This window comes from Bombina bombina, chromosome 5 (genome assembly GCF_027579735.1).
Source record: "Bombina bombina isolate aBomBom1 chromosome 5, aBomBom1.pri, whole genome shotgun sequence".
Lineage (NCBI taxonomy): Eukaryota > Metazoa > Chordata > Amphibia > Anura > Bombinatoridae > Bombina > Bombina bombina.
Window position 1 is genome coordinate 511,133,685 of NC_069503.1, and position 23,933 is coordinate 511,157,617.

Genomic DNA, 23,933 nt, shown 5'->3' on the forward strand with positions numbered 1-23,933 from the left:
AGGGAAAGTTTTTCTGCAAAACCATCCAGACTACTGCTAACAGCTCCTAAGCAATCAGTGTTGACTAGTTTCACTGCCTGCTTTTTCTCACTCAAGTCCATGTCAGGAGCGCTGCTATAACACTTCTGTTCCACAGCATGGATCCTGGAGGTAAGATTGTTTCAATTTTTACACATAAAACGCTAAAACAGGGTCACAGTGTGGCTCCTTTATACTTTGATAGGATCCAGGGTTAATATCCTCTGAAGGGGGTTTATTGAACAGTTGGGGTTAATTATTCAGTGTATTAATTATTTACATATTTATGATACTTGATAAAGGCTTATGCTTCCGAAGCCAAAATGCGTAGAAGATAACCAGCTCCAGCTCATAACTCAGGACCGTCCCTTTGTGAGTTCCAAAATTGTCTCACCGGACGATAGGAGCCTTCTTTGAAGTGGATCATCGGTAAAGGGCGAATCCTACACCTGCTATACTCACGGAGATTAGCCTAAGGATTGGTTCCCATGAAGTCCTGCTATTTCCGGCAAAGAGTTTGAAGACGCTGCCACAAGCTGAATAAGCCCGACAAGGCAAGGCAGGGTAAGAGATTCTACACTTCCTTACGTCTACAAATACAACAATTTATATAAGGGGAAAGATCTATCCTATAAACACTCTATAGAAAGAGACCTTCAGAAATTCATTAAAAATTAGCTCAAAATAGGGCTAAATACGCTTCATTTATTTAAACGAGTATTACCTGGGTAAGATCAGCTGATTTTCACGGAGACAATCACTTTGAAACATTGCCTTTAGGGATATCAATGTATCTTGTTTTAAATAAACACACTCCTGCTGCATAAATACTATTGAGGATTTGCATGCAAAGCACATAATATCATCGAACTGAAAGTCCTTATTCAATCCATCAAATGCACTGTTACAATTAAAATAATATATGTAACTTTAAGATATAAGGACCTACGTGGGATTTTAGAGACATTCTGACATTTTAAGGCCACATATATTTTTTCACGGTAAAACTATTTCTCTGTGCTATTGTTTTTTGGAGAAAAAAAATTCGCTGCAGCTTTTTTTCTGTTTTCCGTTTTTTAATCTTTTTTAACCTTTTTTTTAAAAAAAATTTTGAGCCACAATGTGTCTAGTGATATAATTTTTTTTCTGCTTGATAACTACATAGTATTCTTACTTAGAATCTCTGTTTGTATCAATTAACAGTGCTTTTTGGTAGCTAATTCAATTGCACATTGCCACCAATAAGTATTTGTAAAATCGTGTTTGGACCTTTATATTTCTGTATAAACATTCATTTGCATAAGAAATTACCTCCTATCATTGTTTTTATAACTGAATACACACAATCCTATACAGATATTTTTAATAAATATTTTATTTTATTTATGTACTTTCTCGTGTGTGTTTTTTTAATAAATATCATTGGTCCACTGGTAACTTCGCAATAAAAGTACAACTTAACTTAATTTTATGGTATTGGTATCAGTAGAGCCATTTTTAATTTTCTTCCAAGACAGTTAGCCATAGGCGCCACCTCTTACTCCCCCTCCTTTATTAATTATTTACATGCTTCTTTGTGTGAATTTTTCCTGGGCTAATAGACTGTGTGTTTTCGGCTGGAACAAACAGGTTTTACTTTTAAGTTTCACTTTCGTTTTTGAAAGTGTTGCACAGCTCCTATTACTTGCTGTACTTGTAATAACAGGAGAAGTACTGTTTTGCACTGCATGTGACCGGGTGTGGTCTATGTTCATTTCCTCCATTCTGGCTGAGACTTGAACCTGAGGAGAGCGTTTCCTCTGTTAACTGTCTGGGTCTAGGCGGTGGTTAGTGCCCCAGCCATTTGGAGTATAAAGGTGCAGTTTTCTATAATTAAAAACGTTTTCATTTGTGTCCTTCTTTGGTTATAACCTGAGCTATGGATGACTTTGACATGTTAGAAGGTACTCCTTCTGTACTAAATCATACCTGTTTATATTGTGAGGAGGCCATGGTTTTCCCGCTCACTCAATTATGTTCCACATGCCTTAACACTGTTATAAAGTCTAAGGAGGGAGACAAGCCTGCTAAGGCTCTTAGTCCCTCTGAGCCGTCTACCTCTCAGGACTCGGATTACTACCCTTGCTACATTATCCACTCCACATGCAGTTCCCCGTAGCACATCTAATCCTCCATCCGGAGGGGGCATTCTTCCTGCGGACTTTGCCGCTCAGTTCCAAACTGCGCTGTCTGTGGTCCTCAGTGCATTACCTTGCTCTAACAAACACAAGAGAAAGGTTAAACATAGCTCTCCTGAACCGGAGTCATCTAAATATTTATCTGATTTATCTATTTTGTCCCAGTTATTCGATTATGAGTTATCCTCTGTAGCTTCAGAGTATGAACTTTCTGGGTCGGAGTCCTTAGCGTCTAACCCTCCTGCTGCGGAGGAACCATTCTTTAGATTTAAAAGTTTTTTATTAAAGGAGGTTTTGTCTATGTTAGAGGTTCCAGAGACCGCGCTGCCTGAAGAACCTATGATACCTAAATTAGACAGAGTTTACGAAGACAGGAAAGTTCTTTGACTTTTCCTGTGCCGGTTAAGATGGCAAACATTATTAAGAACGAATGGGAAAGAATTGGTTCTTCCTTTTCCCCCTCGTCTACTTTTAAAAAGTTGTTCCCGTCCCAGACTCTCAACTGGATTTGTGGGGCTCCATTCCTAAGGTGGATCATGCTATCTCTATGCTTGCTAAATGTATTACTATACCTCCTGAGGATAGTTTTTCATTCAGAGAGTTGATGGATAAGAAAACAGAAACCTTTCTGAGAAAGATGTTTCAACATAAAGGTTTTTTGTTTCAACAAGCGGCTGCAGTTGCCGCTGTTGCCGGAGCGGCTATCTACTGGTGCGACTCTTTGTTGGAACTCATTGAGGTTGAGTCTCCCCTCGAGGATATTCAACACAGAATTAAAGCTTTGTTAATTGCTAATTCTTTTATCTGTGATGCGAACATGCAAAGTATTCGCCTAAATGCAAAGGCCTCTGGCTTTGCGGACCTAGCCCGCCGGGCGCTCTGGTTGAAATCTTGGTCTGCAGATATGACTTCTAAGTCCAGACTCCTTTCTCTTCCCTTCAAGGGAAAGATTTTATTTGGTCCAGGCCTGGACTCCATTATTTCTATGGTTACCGGAGGCAAAGGTGCCTTCCTACCGCAAGATAAGAAGAACAAGTCTAAGGGACGACAATCTTTTAATTTTCGTTCCTTTTGTTCTGACAAATCCCAACGACAATAATCCTCCTCCAAGCTCAAGCAACCCAAGAGTTCTTGGAAGTCGGCTCAGTCCTGGAATAAATCTAAACAGAATAAGAAGCCCGCCGAAAACAAATCGGCTTGAAGGGGCGGCACCCGATCCAGGATCGGATCGTGTAGGGGGCAGACTGTCTCTTTTTTCAGACGCCTGGTTCAAGATTGTACATGATCCGTGTATCCTGGAGGTGGTATCTCAGGGATACAAGATAGACTTCAAATCTCATCCGTCAAGGGGCAGATTCCTTCTCTCGAATCTTTCTACCAGACCAGAAAAGAGGGATGCCTTTCTAGGGTGCGTTCGGGATCTATCCTCCTTAGGAGTTGTTTTCCCGGTGCCTATCGAAGAAAGAGGTTTGGGGGGGGTTTTCAAACCTTTTTGTGGTCCCAAAGAAGGAGGGAACTTTCCGCCCAATTCTGGACCTAAAGTGCTTAAACAAATTTCTCAGTGTCCCTTCCTTCAAGATGGGGACGGTAAGGTCCATCCTTCCTTTAATTCAGGAAGGCCAGTTTATGACCACTATAGATCTGAAGGACGCTTACCTTCATGTTTCAATCCACAGGGAACACTTTCAGTTTCTGAGGTTTGCATTCCTGGACCAGCACTTCCAGTTCATTGCCCTTCCGTTTGGCCTAGCTACTGCTCCAAGAATCTTTACGAAGGTTCTGGGGGCTCTTCTAGCCGTTACCAGAACTCAAGGATTTGCAGTAGCCCCATACTTGGACGATATTCTGGTAAAAGCACCATCCTTTCGTCTTGCGGAAGAATTCTCGGAGTCCCTTCTCAGTCTTCTTCGATCACATGGATGGAAGATAAACTTGGAAAAGTGTTCTCTTATCCCAAGTACCAGGGTGGAATTCCTGGGTACTATAATAGACTCCATATCCATGAGGATATTTCTAACAGACCAGAGGCGTTGCAAGCTAACTTTGGCATGTCTTGCCCTCCGGACCTCCTTGAGTCCCTCTGTGGCTCAGTGTATGGAGGTGATTAGTCTCATGGTATCCTGCATGGACATCATTCCTTTTGCCAGGTTCCGTCTCAGACCTTTACAACTGTGCATGCTGAAGCAGTGGAACGGCGATTATTCAGATCTGTCTCAACAGATTGTATTAGACAGCTGGTCGAGAGAATGGCTCTCTTGGTGGCTCTGTCCAGATCATCTGTCCAGAGGGACATGCTTCTTAAGACCATCCTTGGAGATTGTGACTATTGACGCAAGCCTATCCGGATGGAGAGCTGTTTGGAGTGCCAGGAAGGCACAGGGGTTGTGGACTCAGGAGGAGTCCTCCCTCCCGATCAATATTTTCGAACTACAGGCAATCTTCAAAGCCTTGAAGATGGAGAGCTGTTTGGAGTGCCAGGAAGGCACAGGGGTTGTGGACTCAGGAGGAGTCCTCCCTCCCGATCAATATTTTCGAACTACAGGCAATCTTCAAAGCCTTGAAGGCTTAGCCACTTCTGGGTTTGTCCCAGTTTATCAGATTCCAATCAGACAATATATCCTCGGTGGCTTACATCAACCATCAAGGGGGAACGAGAAGTTCCTTGGCGATGAAGGAAGTATCTCAGATTCTGGAGTGGGTGGAGGCCCACAGCTGTTCACTGTCAGCAATCCACATTCCGGGTGTGGACAACTGGAAAGCTGATTTTCTCAGCAGGCAAGCCTTCCATCAAGGGGAATGGTCTCTCCATCCCGAGGTGTTTGCAGAGATATGCAGCAAGTAGGGGACGCTGGAGATAGATCTCATGGCGTCCCGTCTCAATACCAAGCTACCCAGGTACGGGTCGAGGGATCCCCAAGCGGATCTAATAGATGCACTAGCAATGCCCTGGAGGTTCAAATTTTTATATCTTTTTCCTTCATTACCGCTTCTTCCTCGAGTGGTGGCCCGCATCAAGCAGGAGCGGGTATCTGTAATCCTGATTGCTCCATCGTGGCCGCGAAGGACGTGGTTCGCGGACCTAGTGGGGATGTCCTCATTTCCTCTGTGGAAGTTACCTTGTCGCAGAGACCTGCTGATACAAGGTCCATTTGTTCATCAAAATCTAGATTCTCTGAGGCTGACTGCGTAGATATTGAACGCTTAGTCTTAGCCAAGAGAGGTTTCTCTGAGAGTGTCATTGATACTCTTATTCAAGCTCGTAAACCAGTTACTTAGTGTATCTACCACAAGGTGTTGAGGACCTACTTATTCTGGTGTGAAGAGCATGGTTTTTCCTGGCGCAGAGTTAGGGTTGCCAGGATCTTATCTTTTCCCCAGGATGTGCTGGAGAAGGGCTTTTCTGCTATTTCCCTGAGGGGACAGATTTCGGCCCTGTTGGTTTTATTGCCCAAGAGACTGGTTGAGCTTCCAGACGTACAGTCCTTTGTTAAGGCTCTGATTAGGATCAGACCTGTGTTTAGATCTGGGGCTCCTCCTTGGAGCCTAAATCTTTTTGTTCGGGTTTTGCAACAGGTTCCGTTTGAGCCTCTGCATTCCGTTGACAATAAATTGTTATCTTGGAAGGTTTTCTTTTTAATGGCTATTGCCTCTGCGCACAGAGTTTCTGAGATCTCTGCTTTGCAATGTGAGCCCCCTTATCTGATTTTTCATGCAGATAAGGCAGTTCTACCTACTAAATTAGGTTTTCTTCCTAAGGTTGTGTCAGATTGCAACATCAATAAGGAGATTGTGGTTCCTTCCTTGTGTCCTAATCCTTCTTCATCTAAGGAACGCTTACTTCACAATTTGAATGTGGTTCACACCTTGAAGTTCTATCTTCAGGCTACTAAGGAGTTTAGACAATCCTCCTCCTTGTTTTTTGTCTATTCGGGGAAGCGTAAGGGGCAGAAGGCTACTTCAACTTCCCTATCTTTTGGTTGAGGAGTGTCATCCGCTTAGCTTACGAGACAGTGGGACATCGTCTTCCTGAGAGGATAACGGCTCATTCCACTAGAGCAGTGGCTTCCTCTTGGGCCTTTAAGAACGAGGCCTCTATGGATCAGATTTGTAAGGCGGCTACCTGGTTCTCCTTACATACTTTTTCAAAATTTTACAAGTTTGATGTTTTTGCTTTGGCTGAAGCAGCTTTCGGGAGAAAAGTTTTGCAGGGTGTGGTGCCCTCAGAATAGGGTCCGCCTCTTCCTTTTTGTTCCCTTCCGTTATTCATTCAGTGTCCTCTGGAGCTTGGGTACAGTAAGGAATGAAGCCGTGGATTCTCCCCATCTTAGGAAGGAAAACATAATTTATGCTTACCAGATAAATTCCTTTCTTTACGGATAGGGAGAGTCCACGGCCCCCGCCTGTTTTTTCTTGTCTATGGGCGTTCCACTATTATTTATTTTATTCTTCTGGCACCATTTATACCCTAATATTTCTCCTACCTTTCCTTGTTCCCTCGGCAGAATGACTGGGGTAATGAGAATGTGGGAGGGTTATTTAAGCCTTTGACTGGGGTGTCTTTACTTCCTCTTGATGGTCAGGTGTTGTATTCCCAACAGTAAGGAATGAAGCCGTGGACTCTCCCTTTCCGGAAGGAAAGGAATTTATCTGGTAGGCATAAATTATGTTTTTAAATATTTATATGAATATTTTTTATCAGAGTATATGAGTGTAACACTTTATTTTAATGTATTTATGTAGTTTTGTTGCACATTTTTTTTAACTCTTACTCTTTATACTATGGGCCGAATTATCAAGCTCCAAATAGAGATTGATGCCCCTGTTTCTGCACAAGCCTCGCAAGCCTTCAGGCTTGCCGCAAACAGCAGTTATGAAGCAGCGGTCTAAAGACCGCTGCTCCATAACTGGTCCTCTGCCTCTGAGGCTGCGGACATCAATACGATATATACGATCAGGCTGTTTGACATCCCCTGTTAGTGGCCGATTGGCCGCGAATCTACAGGGGGCGGCATTGCGCAAGCGGTTCACAAGAACTGCAACAGCGTATGCTGTCTGCATTTATTGATGTGCGGCGGACATGATACGCTACATCGTATCATTTCGGACAGACATTGATAAATCGGCCCCTATGTCTCCACTCGTGCTAACTCGAAGCAAGCTAATATAGTTTGCTCTCAAGCGAATGTGTTTAATTTTAACTTATACGCGCACAAGTTAGCTAACAATAGCGCTCCACTTGTTATTTGGCCCATTATGTTTTAAAACTAACACTATATCATCTATATAATTTTCTTAGCTGTAATAAAATTGTTTTTTGTAAGCATAACATTGATTTATCCTTTTGCAAGTATTTATGATATAAAGTAGCGCTATTTATTGCTCACACGTTAACTCCGCTAGAATTATGCTCTTTGTGTGCGTATTAGAAGTTAAAGGTAAAATGTTTTTACACGAGTGCTAACCCAACGCGCACAAAAAGTCAAAACTTCGAATAACGCGATGCCTTAACGTATTCCCCCATAAACCCAATCACGTATAAATAAAGTACGCTATCCCGACTTGAAATATTAATATTTCACATTCCAATGTCCTTCACATAGAATAATATGTTCCATTTATTCATAAATACATATTTCTATATTTATCTGATGTATTTTTGGCAAAATATATATTTATACCTATTTGATTATATATAGGTATAGATGTATACAAATTTGCTCGTTTGCGGACGCGTGATAAATAACCAGCCATTACAAGTGGCTGGTTGTTGCTACTGCGAGCTTGAGGTGTCATTAAGTGTTTATAAAATTATTCAGAGATCAGATCCCTGGTAAATTTTATAAATATGCCCCTAATGCCCTCAAAATACAGTGTAGTGTATTTTATTTAAAAAAATAAAAAATTGCTACTTACCCCCTTTACTGCGCTTAGGTTCTGATGCCATCTCTGACGGCATCAGAACGAGACTCCCATTGGAGCCAATGGAAGCGCGCTCTCATGAGCGCAATTCTTCCTAGAAATGCGAACACGAGCTCACGTTCGCATTGCGCTTATCTTGTAATACCAGGGCACATTAGCGTGTGCTGGTATTACTCAGTGGAGCGCTAATATCGCTTGTGCGCAAGCGATATTTAGCACTCCACTTTTATCTAGCCCTAAATATGTATATTGCATACATATGATTTTTCAGCTACTTGACTGCACTTTTATTTATATGTATACATATTTATTTATGTGTTTATATGTGTGTATATGTCTAAAACCATATATACACATATAAATACATAAGTACACACATATAAACATATATATATTTAATACATTTTATTAGACAGCGTTATTATGAGTGTAACTGTAACTTTACATGTAATTTTGATGCAACTTTTTAGTTGAGCGTAACAGATGACCTGAGCTCTGAAGTCACGCTATCCCGACACGCGTTAAATTAAATTCCGCTCAAGCAAACGCGTTTACTTTAAAACTGTAATACGTGCAAAGAGCCGCGATAAACCCTTTTTCGCTCGTGCACGATAGGTAGCGCGCCACTCGTAATCTAGCCCTAAGATGTAAAGGAGCATATATATATTACACAACCCATTCCTCTGGCAAGATACAATGATAAATAATATCATTTTTAAATTTAAATTGTATGGCTATTACGCTGGTCTTGAAAACAAGTATATTGGTTGTAAATAGATACATTTGTTTTGCTAGAAAAGATGTTCTTTTAAATAAAGTTTTTGAATGTTAAAGGTTTTCACCTGCAATTGTTCAAATGTTTGTCATTGTTAAGAGCTACAATTAATTGCTTTTCATAACTAGCTTATTATATCTTAAAGGGGCATGAAAGAGCATGCAATTTTAAACAACTTTCTAATTTACTTTTTTTTTATCTAATTTGATTCATTCTCTTAATATCCTTTACTGAAAAGCATATATAGATAGGCTCAGTAGCTGCTAATTGGTGGCTGCACATAGAGGCCTTGTGTGATTGGCTCACCCATGTGTATTGCTATTTCTTCAACAAAGGATATCTAAAGAATAAAGCAAATTAGATAATAGAAGTAAATTGGAATGTTGTTTAAAATTGTATCCTCTATGTGAATCATGAAAGAAAAAAAATTGGGTTTAATGTCCATTAAATGCGTATTCTAAATGTTTTGTCTTTATATCTTGCCACTAATTATTTATTGTTGTTTATTAAATTATCTTACTATTTTATATTTTAAGTATGATTTCCAGTTATTTTGTTGATTTTTATTCTATCTTTTATTTTAGATTTCTCCTGTCCATTTCTGCAACATTTGCAGTGCAAAGCATCGTGGTCCTGGCAGTGCAATCCTAGAGATGAAAAAATAGCAAAATGTTCTTGAGATATAAGGAGATTTTGTTTCATGAAATCAAATTTCCTAGCTGATTTCACAGGCTTTATTTGTTGTAATATTTATAATACTGTAATTCTTTAAATGTTTGTGTTAACTGACCAAGTTATTCACTGTGCTAGAGGATGCGGTCTACTCTGCTAAGCAGTATTAAAATAAAATTACCTGCCTGCATAATTTCTATGTATTGACTGTCATATACTCTTGTTTTGACCATTAAATGATCAGTTATGCACAACTTCCTAACACATGGGGGCCACAGATCAATATTTTAGGGGCATTAAGGTCATCAAATAAATTGAATGGCTATTAATCTGTTTCCTACAAATGTCCAGTGGTACATGGCCACATTTAGAAACAGCTGCAGGATACTTCCAATGTAAACAAATTGAAATCCCACGATCTTGCACGCGATAACGAGATTTCAATGATGGGATCGTGTCAGGGGGGCGTCCCTATGATGCTAGGCATGCCCTCCATACCACGATCACAACCAGGAAGCGCTAAAGCCCGGCACGGTTAGGACAGAATAGAATGCCATAACTAGGCTGACCATATTGCCGCTTTAAAAAGGGACACATATGAAAAATACATATGTCAGGCTGTTTTCAGGGCTGTTTAAAGAAATGGTTTTGTATAAGAACCCTCACATATGTATTTTTCATATGTGTTCCTTCCTAAAACAGCAATATGGTCAGCCTAGCCATAACGGCCTTAAAAGGTTAACGTACCATCCCCAGGTCTTAAAAATCATTTTCAGCTGGCTTTGAATGTTTAATGATGAGGAAACCTGAATTTATAAAATACTAATGATATAATTAATGCATACGTTATGTATTTATTTTATCATTTTATAAAATCAGATATCTTCATTGTTTATAATAATTCCCTCCCCCACACACACCCACTACAGTGTCGAGGACAGCACAACATCTACACTTTTCCGTCCCGACCTACCCGCTGCTATTTAGTAACAGTGGGGAGCTCTGCTAAGGATGCATTGAACTTTTGCTGTCATGTTGTAACAACATGATCCACCCCCATATGCCCACACTATGAGAAGCAGCAAGAGTGGAGCGCTTCTGGTTTGCTCTTGCTGTTACTTGCCATACAGTAGAAAGGGGCGGAGCTAACAGGCCATCAGAGGGAGCGCGTGTGCTTAGCAGAGCTCCACAGCTACATAGGATTTTCTTTTCAGATAGTTCATGATGGCAAACAAGTTAGTCATAGAGTGGGGAGAGAGATTGGCAACTGGCTCTCACTAGTGTTTTATATTTACTTTTACCCTTTAGAATTTAGCCTGTAGGGTTAATTATTATTATTATTATTATTAATTATTATTATTTTAGGTTTTGTGAGGCTAACCTAAAAATGATCATGCTGATTTTTTTTTTTTTACTGCATCTGTAAAAGGGACAGTGTACTGTAATTATTTTCCCTTTATTTTCCCTTTTAATGTGTTCCCATAGATTAATTTTATTTGTTGTAGTGTATTGAAGTAATTGTATAAAACAGTGAAGTGGAGCGCTGGACTCGACCCACGTCGCCAACCTCTTATACTACCTCCTTCCTAGGTAGTTCTGAATTCAAAAGGATAATGATACGTGGAGTGTAGGTGGTGCTAGATGTACACTAGGTATACCAAGCAATGGGTTAATAAACTGATTTTCTAAGTCTGTATTATGCTAATGCCCTCAAATGCACTGGGTGGTGATAATAGGAGAAAATAGTCTAAAACTATTAAGTGGATTTCATATCAAATTTATTCAATATTTAACAAAATCAGTCATGCATGTGGCCCACACTAATCAATCACAACACCTTTCAAATCACAATAATAAAATCAAACTTTGTCAATAAGATAAAAATATAGCAGCATTAAATCATTTGGCAAATGTGTTTAAATTAGGCAATAATAAGGCAAAAAAGGCAATAAAAATGTTGAGGCAATCTGACTTATGTTTCCAGCTTAAGGGATCGTGCGTATCTATGTGACTTTATAGAATGTGAAATTTGAAGTTAAGAAATTTGAAGGAACACAAATAGAGAATGTTTGCTTACATATAAGGAAAGACCAATTAAAAATGCAGAAAAAATCACAATACCCTTCATTACAGACTATAATGCAGACTATAACATTATTAAAAAAATTATAAATAAGTACTGGTATATAGTAAAAGAGGATGATATTTTAGGGGAAAAAATTTCAGATAATCCAAAATTCATTTTTAAAAAAGCAAATAATCTAAAAACAATTTTGGCCCCAAGCGACTTAAAACAAAATAAAAAAAGTAATACAATACAAAAAGATCTAATGGGTAGGAGTATCAATGGTTTTTTCCCTTGTTACTCCTGCAAAGCCTGTAGTTTCAGCAAGAAAATAACAACCCTTAAAATCAATGGTTCAGATAAAATATTTTCAATAAAAGATACCATAAGATGCTCCACAAAAAATATTATCTATGTATTAAGATGCTCCTGTAATTTATTTTACATCGGAGAGACCAAAAGAATGGTCAAAGATCGTATCAGAGAACATCTAAATAACATAGAAAATGGTATAGAAAACACTCATCTTTATAAACATTTTAAAACAGCACACAAAAGCAATACAAAGGATTTGACATACTGGGGAATCAAAAAGGTACACAAACATTGGCGGGGAGGAAACATAGAAAAGAAACTGAGAATAAAAGAAGCAGAGCTGATATACAAATATAATACTCTATTTCCACATGGACTAAATTCAGAACTAGATCTCTCCCCCTTTCTCTTTGAATAAAAAATACCTATATAACAAGAACACCATCTTTATATTTTCTAATATTTTCTGACTTTTCTTTTCAATACATTTATATCATATTTCCTTTTTTATGTAATGGTTCAACAAAATAATATATCCTAAAATAAGTTAAAATGATATCTAGTTTATATAGAAAATATCTTCCATCACAAGACTAATTACTTTTTCATATAGAAATAATTTTAAAGGGACTCCAATAATAATAAGAAAGTAAAGAGTTAACATCGTAAAAAACTGCAACTCCCAATAGAGTATAATGAAACCTAGGTTTATGTTAAGTAATGCCTGATGTTATATACATCCACCAGCTCTCTTTCTAATAATAAATGTGTAATAGAAAGGAAAGACACTTCTGTTATAAGACCTAGATTTATGGAAACTATTGATGTAATATATAGTTATTAGCTCCTTTTTAATGGTCAATATGCTGATGTAAATGTATAGAAACTATTGATGTAATATATAGTTATTAGCTCCTTTTTAATAGTCAATATGCTGATGTAAATGTATAGACAATTATTATATACAATTGGAATAAATAAACAAAAATCCACCTATAAACAAAATATTGGTGATGTAGACACACTATTGGGGCAATAAAAAGTGACTATTTCTACGAATGGAGATGGATATAGAAAATCCACCTTAAAAAAAGGAGAATTTAGACACACTATGGGGGTTACTAAGAAATCGAAAATTTCCACCTTTAATGACAATTAAGGAAGGACCAATAGAAAACATGCAAGATATTTAAATAGGAGCAACCGTGAGTCACCAGCATCTTGATAAAGCTCTTAACAGAGCGAAACGCGTCGAGCTGGGTGACTTATACACAGACTGAGGAGCATTGCAATATTATAAAAAAGAACTGTAATATTCGCATTCATAACCCGAGTTGTGCACTTTACTATTGGCATTGCCATCTCCACCTTTTAAATCCACCTTAAGAACTGCGTGCTAAAGCACTAAGTGCAGTTCCATCTTTAGCCTTTTTCCACCTGAGCTACTAACGGAGATACAAGTAGCGGTGTCTTGGGAAATTATCCTCCCTAAAGGGAGCGTGACGTCAGACGCCGAACAGAGGCGGCAAAGCGAGAAGGATTGCAGTCAGAAGTCACAGGTTGATCCGATAAACACAGCGGTGAAATCAAAGGGATCTGTGAGTACTGAGACAAAAAAGAAAGTAAACCCCCAAAATAGTGTGTACTAAAAGTTTGATCACATTCGCATCACCATACGTTGATATTTGTAAAGACTCTGACTGCGTGCAAGGCACTAAGAGCAGTCTCACAAAAAAGTTTGTTTACCACGGACTGTGCAAAACCAATACTGCATATCATTTAAGAAAATGATTTGCTAGACCAATAATTGTAAAGTACAGATAAAGTTTTGAGCTTTTTTATATCTTCACCCAAATATGAAGTGTTGAAATTTCTGTTAAGTAAAGATCAAAGGTTAACTAAGACAAAGTAACTATTCAAAAGGTTTTTAAGTTAGCTTCATTGTTACTTTACCGTTATAAAGTCTTTAGTCAGCAATTGCTACGAGATATACATACAGATGTAAAGGTCTAATAGATATTTTTTTTATGCATTTGGGAGACGTCCCATAGTTTATTTTAGAGGAACGTGTAAACAGTCTGATATAGAAGTTTTATATTTTAACTAATATTTCTTCTGTTATGTGTGATCAGTCCACGGGTCATCATTACTTCTGGGATATTATCTGCTCCCCTACAGGAAGTGCAAGAGGATTCACCCAGCAGAGTTGCTATATAGCTCCTCCCCTCTACGTCACCTCCAGTCATTCTCTTGCACCCAAAGACTAGATAGGAGGTGTGAGAGGACTATGGTGATTATACTTAGTTTTTAGAACTTCAATCAAAAGTTTGTTATTTTACAATAGCACCGGAGCGTGTTATTACCTCTCTGGCAGAGTTTGAAGAAGAATCTACCAGAGTTTTTCTTATGATTTTAACCGGAGTAGTTAAGATCATATTGCTGTTTCTCGGCCATCTGAGGGAGGTAAAAGCTTCAGATCAGGGGACAGCGGGCAGTTGAATCTGCATTGAGGTATGTCGCAGTTGTTATTTTCTGAATGGAATTGATGAAAAAATCCTGCCATACCGTTATAATGAACATGTATGTATACTCTACACTTTAGTATTCTGGGGATGGTATTTCACCGGAATTACTCTGTAAAAGTACATTAAACCTTTTATTAGGTATTTTTCATGTTAAACGTTTTTGCTGGAATGTAGAATCGTTTGCATTAATGAGGTACTGAGTGAATAAGTATTTGGGCATTATTTTCCACTTGGCAGTTTGCTTGTGTTAATTATGACAGTTTCGTTTCTCTCTCACTGCTGTGTGTGAGAGGGAGGGGCCGTTTTTGGCGCTCTTTGCTACGCATCAAAAATTTCCAGTCAGTTTTTCTGCATGATCCGGTTCATCTCTAACAGAACTCAGGGGTCTTCAAACTTCTTTGAAGGGAGGTAGATTCTCTCAGCAGAGCTGTGAGACTTATATAGTGACTGTGATTTAAAACGTTGTTTAAAATTTAATTAGTGTTATTTTACTAATGGGAACAAACCTTTGCTAAAAAGTTGTGTTGTTTGTTAAGAGTGATGCTATAACTGTTTTTTCAGTTCATTATTTCAACTGTCATTTAATCGTTTAGTGCTTCTTGAGGCACAGTACGTTTTTATTAAATAAAATTGTAACCGAGTTGCATGTTTATTGCTAGTGTGTTAAACATGTCTGATTCAGAGGAAGATACCTGTGTCATTTGTTCCAATGCCAAGGTGGAGCCCAATAGAAATTTATGTACTAACTGTATTGATGCTACCTTAAATAAAAGCCAATCTGTACAAATTGAACAAATTTCACCAAACAGCGAGGGGAGAGTTATGCCGACTAACTCGCCTCACGTGTCAGTACCTGCATCTCCCGCCCGGGAGGTGCGTGATATTATGGCGCCTAGTACATCTGGGCAGCCATTACAGATAACATTACAAGATATGGCTACTGTTATGACTGAAGTTTTGGCTAAATTACCAGAACTAAGAGGCAAGCGTGATCACTCTGGGGTGAGAACAGAGTGCGCTGATAATTCTAGGGCCATGTCTGATACTGCGTCACAGCTTGCAGAGCATGAGGACGGAGAGCTTCATTCTGTAGGTGACGGTTCTGATCCAAACAGATTGGATTCAGATATTTCAAATTTTAAATTTAAATTGGAAAACCTCCGTGTATTACTAGGGGAGGTCTTAGCAGCTCTCAACGATTGTAACGCTGTTGCAATACCAGAGAAAATGTGTAGGTTGGATAAATACTTTGCGGTACCGGCGAGTACTGACGTTTTTCCTATACCTAAGAGATTAACTGAAATTGTTACTAAGGAGTGGGATAGACCCGGTGTGCCGTTCTCACCCCCTCCAATATTTAGAAAGATGTTTCCAATAGACGCCACCACACGGGACTTATGGCAAACGGTCCCTAAGGTGGAGGGAGCAGTTTCTACTTTAGCTAAGCGTACCACTATCCCGGTGGAGGATAGCTGTGCTTTTTCAGATCCTATGGATAAAAAATTAGAGGGTTACCTTAAGAAAATGTTTATTCAACAAGGTTTTATATTACAACCCCTTGCATGCATCGCGCCGATCACGGCTGCGGCAGCATTTTGGATTGAGTCTCTGGAAGAGAACCTTAGTTCAGCTACGCTGGACGACATTACGGACAGGCTTAGAGTCCTTAAACTAGCTAATTCATTCATTTCGGAGGCCGTAGTACATTTAACCAAACTTACGGCTAAGAATTCAGGATTCGCCATTCAGGCACGCAGAGCGCTGTGGCTAAAATCCTGGTCGGCTGATGTAACTTCTAAGTCCAAATTACTTAGTATACCTTTCAAGGGGCAAACTTTATTTGGGCCCGGTTTGAAAGAAATTATTGCTGACATTACAGGAGGTAAGGGCCACGCTCTACCTCAAGACAAAGCCAAAGCTAAGGCTAGACAGTCTAATTTTCGTCCCTTTCGGAATTTCAAAGCAGGAGCAGCGCCAACTTCCACTGCACCAAAACAGGGAGGAGCTGTTGCTCGTTACAGACAAGGCTGGAAGCCTAATCAGTCCTGGAACAAGGGCAAGCAGGCCAGTAAACCTGCTGCTGTCCCAAAGACAGCATGAACCGAGGGCCCCCGATCCGGGACCGGATCTAGTGGGGGGCAGACTCTCTCTCTTCGCCCAGGCTTGGGCAAGAGATGTCCAGGATCCCTGGGCGCTAGAGATCATATCTCAGGGATACCTTCTAGACTTCAAATCCTCTCCCCCAAGAGGGAGATTTCATCTGTCAAGGTTGTCAACAAACCAAATAAAGAAAGACGCGTTTCTACGCTGTGTACAAGATCTATTATTAATGGGAGTGATCCATCCGGTTCCGCGGTCGGAACAAGGACAAGGGTTTTACTCAAACCTGTTTGTGGTTCCCAAAAAAGAGGGAACTTTCAGGCCAATCTTGGATTTAAAGATCCTAAACAAATTCCTAAGAGTTCCATCGTTCAAAATGGAAACTATTCGGACAATCTTACCCATGATCCAAGAGGGTCAGTACATGACCACAGTGGATTTAAAGGATGCTTACCTTCACATACCGATTCACAAAGATCATTACCGGTATCTAAGGTTTGCCTTCTTAAACAGGCATTACCAGTTTGTAGCCCTTCCATTCGGATTGGCTACGGCTCCAAGAATCTTTACAAAGGTTCTGGGTGCCCTTCTGGCGGTACTAAGACCGCGAGGAATTTCGGTAGCTCCGTACCTAGACGACATTCTGATACAAGCTTCAAGCTTTCAAACTGCCAAGTCTCATACAGAGTTAGTTCTGGCATTTCTAAGGTCGCACGGATGGAAAGTGAACGAAAAGAAGAGTTCTCTCTTTCCTCTCACAAGAGTTCCATTCTTGGGGACTCTTATAGATTCTGTAGAAATGAAGATTTATCTGACAGAAGACAGATTAACAAAGCTTCTAAATGCATGCCGTGTCCTTCATTCCATTCAACTCCCGTCAGTAGCTCAATGCATGGAGGTGATCGGCTTAATGGTAGCAGCAATGGACATAGTTCCCTTTGCACGCCTACATCTCAGACCGCTGCAATTGTGCATGCTGAGTCAGTGGAATGGGGATTACTCAGATTTGTCCCCCACTCTGAATCTGGATCAAGAGACCAGAAACTCTCTTCTATGGTGGCTTTCTCGGCCACATCTGTCCAGGGGGATACCGTTCAGCAGGCCGGACTGGACAATTGTAACAACAGACGCCAGCCTTCTAGGTTGGGGCGCTGTCTGGAATTCTCTGAAGGCTCAGGGACAATGGAGTCAGGAGGAAAGTCTCCTGCCAATAAACATTCTGGAATTGAGAGCAGTTCTCAATGCCCTTCTAGCTTGGCCCCAGTTAAAGACTCGGGGGTTCATCAGGTTTCAGTCGGACAACATCACGACTGTAGCTTACATCAACCATCAAGGAGGGACAAGAAGCTCCCTAGCAATGATAGAAGTATCAAAGATAATTCGCTGGGCAGAGTCTCACTCTTGCCATCTGTCAGCAATCCACATCCCGGGAGTGGAGAACTGGGAGGCGGATTTCTTGAGTCGCCAGACTCTTCATCCGGGGGAGTGGGAACTTCATCCGGAGGTCTTTGCCCAAATACTTCAACGTTGGGGCAAACCAGAGATAGATCTCATGGCGTCTCGCCAGAACGCCAAACTTCCTCGCTACGGATCCAGATCCAGGGATCCGGGAGCGGTTCTGATAGATGCTTTGACAGCACCTTGGAACTTCAGGATGGCTTATGTGTTTCCACCCTTCCCGCTGCTTCCTCGATTGATTGCCAAAATCAAACAGGAGAAAGCATCAGTGATTCTAATAGCGCCTGCATGGCCGCGCAGGACTTGGTATGCAGATCTAGTGGACATGTCATCCTGTCCGCCTTGGTCTCTACCTCTAAGACAGGACCTTCTGATTCAGGGTCCATTCAAACATCAAAGTCTAACTTCTCTGAAGCTGACTGCTTGGAAATTGAACGCTTGATTTTATCAAAACGTGGTTTTTCTGAGTCGGTTATTGATACCCTGATACAGGCTAGGAAGCCTGTTACCAGAAAGATTTACCATAAAATATGGCGTAAATACCTATACTGGTGTGAATCCAAAGATTACTCCTGGAGTAAGGTTAGGATTCCTAGGATATTGTCTTTTCTACAAGAAGGTTTAGAAAAGGGTTTATCGGCTAGCTCATTAAAGGGACAGATTTCAGCTCTGTCCATCTTGTTTCACAGGCGTCTGTCAGAAAATTCAGACATCCAAGCCTTTTGTCAGGCTTTAACTAGGATCAAGCCTGTGTTTAAAACTGTTGCTCCGCCATGGAGTTTAAACTTAGTTCTTAACGTTTTACAGGGTGTTCCGTTTGAACCCCTTCATTCCATTGATATAAAATTGTTATCTTGGAAAGTTCTATTTTTAATGGCTATTTCCTCGGCTCGAAGAGTCTCTGAGTTATCAGCCCTACATTGTGATTCTCCTTATCTGATCTTTCACTCAGACAAGGTAGTTCTGCGTACTAAACCTGGGTTCTTACCTAAGGTAGTCACTAACAGGAATATCAATCAAGAGATTGTTGTTCCATCCTTGTGTCCAAATCCTTCTTCAAAGAAGGAACGTCTTCTACACAATCTGGATGTAGTTCGTGCCCTCAAGTTCTACTTGCAGGCAACTAAAGATTTTCGCCAAACTTCTTCCCTGTTTGTCGTTTATTCTGGACAGAGGAGAGGTCAAAAAGCTTCTGCTACCTCTCTCTCTTTTTGGCTTCGTAGCTTAATACGTTTAGCCTATGAGACTGCTGGACAGCAGCCTCCTGAAAGAATTACAGCTCATTCCACTAGAGCTGTGGCTTCCACTTGGGCCTTTAAGAATGAGGCCTCTGTTGAACAGATTTGCAAGGCTGCAACTTGGTCTTCGCTTCATACTTTTTCCAAATTTTACAAATTTGACACTTTTGCTTCTTCGGAGGCTATTTTTGGGAGAAAGGTTCTTCAGGCAGTGGTTCCTTCTGTATAATGAGCCTGCCTATCCCTCCCGTCATCCGTGTACTTTTGCTTTGGTATTGGTATCCCAGAAGTAATGATGACCCGTGGACTGATCACACATAACAGAAGAAAACATAATTTATGCTTACCTGATAAATTCCTTTCTTCTGTTGTGTGATCAGTCCACGGCCCGCCCTGTTTTTAAGGCAGGTGCATATTTTTTAAATTATAATTCAGTCACCACTACACCCTTGGTTTCTCCTTTCTCGTTGGTCTTTGGTCGAATGACTGGAGGTGACGTAGAGGGGAGGAGCTATATAGCAACTCTGCTGGGTGAATCCTCTTGCACTTCCTGTAGGGGAGCAGATAATATCCCAGAAGTAATGATGACCCGTGGACTGATCACACAACAGAAGAAAGGAATTTATCAGGTAAGCATAAATTATGTTTTTAATAAATTATAATTAATTTTTGAAAGTACGTCTCAACTCCATATACTGTATATATTTTTTTTACACCCATTAATATAGGGGATATATACACTCTGATAACACAGTGCAAAACACGATTTTAGGTTAAAACATTTCACTTTTTATTCACATAGCTTCCTACTATAATACACTAAGTATACACTAAGTAGAGAGATTTTAGAACTAATTTAATCACATTAAGTATTATATAAAAAAAAAAAAAAAAATTTTGCATATATTAATATTGGCACTTCAAATTTCACATTCTATAATGTCACATAGATACGCACGATCCCTTAAGCTGGAAACAACGCCCCTATACACTCTCCTATCTAGAAAATCACACTTATAAGACCGAAGGATCTTACATAAATAGGGTGTTTGGGATCTTTTATAGTTCCAGCGCTCTACTCATTTACACCAAATAAAATCTGACATGTTCTATTTGCCTATAAAAGTTTCTATTCGTTAAAATCTTATGAGATAGTTTTATCCAAAAATATGTTCCTTATAACAGTCAGATTCAGGTAAATCTTATCTCAAGTGGATAGGGCAAAACTCCGGTAATTCAAGTCTCTTTTGTAATATGCCCTGTTAAAAGGAAATTCTTTTTTACCCTTCGGTAAAGGATTCCCAAGTTTTGAAAAACAGTTAAAGGAAGGTCTTTCTTTTAAAAACGGATTCCCAAGTTAGAACAACTGTAACAGAAGAGTCTTAAGTCAACTTCAACGGACTGCCGTGGTCCGGTTTAGGTGTAACTTAGCAGGGGGACCTGATATCAGTACAGACACTCTCACCTGCTTCTCCTCGTCCGAGTATATCGGCTTCTGTGTGGATTTGCTGTTATGGATGAGTCACGGACCTCCGGGTCTCAAAACGTAACTGTCTTCACTTGCGCAAGTCTTACCTCAGTTACCTTCGTATCCGGACTTACAGCTTAAAGCGATTCTCTGCTCTTCAAGTGCTCTGTACGCAGAGTGGGTTAACGCTGTGTGTCCTCTTTGAAAACCTTCCAAACCTTTCTACGCGTTTCACCCCTAAGGTGTGGGGCTTTTTCAAGATCCAGTGTAAGAGTCAGGTCTGTCTTATATCTCCCCTACCTGCATTTGATTTGTTGTTATTTTTCACTTCCTCCGGTCACTCTGGAAGTAAAACTTTAAAAGGTGGGATCCTCATGTCCGCACGGACAAACGTATCTTTTATGAATTTCTTCCTTACAAAACACTCTTATCTCAGATGGATAATTTGTATAAGAGCTCCTGTATTGCCTTTTTAAAAAATATACTATAGAACCATACATATAAATTGCATTTAACAAATTTAAATTTTATTAGTCAGAAAAATAATAAGATATATATATATATATATCCCTCCTGGGGAATCGAACCTAAGATCCCCATGGCTGAGGGCGAAGATGTTACCTCTACACCATTCACTGCTCATACAACTAGATCATACTTCCAATTTGTATATGAACCTTCGTATTCTTAACACAACCTTTTCTAAATTTCTTTATCGCCTACCTACTGTTTCTTTGGCTTATATTTCCTCGATATTAGCTAATATAGCACAGTTTCTTGTATCCAAATGGTGGAATCCTTTATTTAGGGCTGCTAGCTTTATTAATGTCTGGGAGTAGCTTATATAGTTGTTTATAGAGTTATTTAAAAACCTCATTCTTCAGTATTCTAGAAATTTTTAAACTAAGCCTAGATTTGCTACCAATAAATAAATAAAAAACTTAGATGCAGTTGCTATAGCTAAGCTCCAGCTAAAATCTAAATAGTGCTGGATACCTATCTTTTCTATGGGGAATCGAACTTGGGGACTCTACTTGTTAAGCTGAAACTTTACCACTATGCTATAGAGGCACATAATCATATTGCTATAATCTTTCAAAATATAATCTTTTGAAATAGAGTATAGATATATCTTTGATCCTAGACTTACAGTACAATTCTACATCAAAAAAATAGTAATGTGTTATTTAATTGCAAAAAAATATATATAGAATATTTAAAAGTTTAGTGTATATGTAATAGTTAAAATATTGTTTGGTAAAAAATTTTTAGAATAAAAATCACTCAAATAAAGACGTGTATTTATAATTGGGTACTTATTTATGATAAAAATGGATTTATATCCAGTTCAGAATTTAAGCCGTTCGGGTGCAAGGTATTAAAATTATAAATCATCTCCGCCTCCTTTTTCAGGAGTAAAGTGTCCAGATTTCCCCCTCTCCAATTACCTTTTATTCTACATAGGCACCAAAATTTAAGGTCCTTAGTGCTGTTTTTATGTACCTCTCTAAAGTGCTGATATAAGTGCGTCTCTAGGATGCCTTTTTCAATGTGCCAGAGGTGCTCACGGATTCTATCTCGTAGCATTCTTGATGTTTCTCCAATATAAATCAAACCACATGAGCACTGTAACATATATATAACACCCCTACTGCTACATCTTAGGACATCTTTAATTTTATATTGAATATTTAATCCTGGGATATTGATGTTTTTCTTCTTTGTACTATGCTTACATGATTTACATGAAATGCAAGGATAAAACCCATTTAATTCTTTGCCCCATAAGTCCTTTTCTTTACCTTTCTGAAACATTTTTCCTTTTTTAAATTCACTTGGGGCCAGCATAGATTTCAGATTTTTTGTTTTTGTAAAAACCATTCTAGGAAATGGTGGTAATTTGTCCCCTACTATAGGGTCACTTTTGACAATATGCCAGTGTTTCCTTAATATTTTCCTTATCCTATTATGGTCATCACTGAATTCTGTTATGAATGGTACGTCATATTCATCTCTGATTGAATTACCTTTAGTTTTGTATGTGAGTAGTGTATCCCTATTTGTTTTTCTGGCTCTTGTGACAGCATTATTTATAGTCTCCTCTTTGTAGCCTCTTTCGACAAATTTCTTCTCTAATAATTTAATTTGATCCTCAAAGTCATCTATTTCAGTGCAGTTTTTCCTGATTCTCAGGCATTGTCCTACTGGAATGTTATTTTTCCACTTTGAAAAGTGGCAACTGGATGCATGGATGTAGTTATTGGAATCGGTTGGTTTAAAGTGGGTCTTTGTTATCAGTTTATTATTTTCCACCCTAATATCCAAGTCTAGAAATGTTATAGTGTCCTTACTTATTTGATAGGTAAAGGATAATCCTTTATCATTGTTATTCATTATTCCAAATACATTCTTTAATTCTTCTTCACTTCCTTTCCATAGGATGATGATATCATCGATATATCTTTTACAGCCAACTTATCTGAATATGTCGATACATTTCTACAGAAATATGTTGTTAAATTAGACACTTATCTAAAAGACTCGACAAGTCTACTTAAAATACTTAATGAAATAGAATGGAAGAATGATTATTTATTAGCCACCTGTGATGTGGTATCGTTATATACTAATATTAACCACAATCTCGGTATAGAGGCAGTAGAAGGATTTCTACAACAAGACTCAGTTTTAAAAAAAGAGCAAGGTACTTTTCTAATAGAATGCATCCGCTTCATTTTAGAACATAACTATTTTTCATTCGACAGTAATTATTACCTGCAAATAGAGGGAACAGCAATGGGCACGAGATTCGCACCGAGCTATGCAAATCTGTTTATGGGAGATTGGGAAAACAGATTTCTCCAGTTTGCGGGGCTCGGTGCGAATCTTGTGCTTTTTAAAAGATATATCGATGATATCATCATCCTATGGAAAGGAAGTGAAGAAGAATTAAAGAATGTATTTGGAATAATGAATAACAATGATAAAGGATTATCCTTTACCTATCAAATAAGTAAGGACACTATAACATTTCTAGACTTGGATATTAGGGTGGAAAATAATAAACTGATAACAAAGACCCACTTTAAACCAACCGATTCCAATAACTACATCCATGCATCCAGTTGCCACTTTTCAAAGTGGAAAAATAACATTCCAGTAGGACAATGCCTGAGAATCAGGAAAAACTGCACTGAAATAGA

The 23,933-nt window shown here is 39.1% G+C and overlaps 1 protein-coding gene across 2 annotated transcripts in view; it reads left to right on the top strand.

The window, feature by feature from the left end:
* The window catches only part of VPS41 (VPS41 subunit of HOPS complex), an 809,562-nt gene extending 799,808 nt beyond the window's left edge, over positions 1 to 9,754 (top strand). For both annotated transcript variants that reach the window (XM_053714423.1, XM_053714424.1), the window contains exon 29: positions 9,474 to 9,754. In XM_053714423.1, coding sequence (XP_053570398.1) covers positions 9,474 to 9,554 — 81 coding nt within the window. In that variant the 3' untranslated portion in view covers positions 9,555 to 9,754. The remainder of the gene's footprint in view (positions 1 to 9,473) is intronic.
* The last annotated feature ends 14,179 nt before the right edge of the window (positions 9,755 to 23,933 follow it).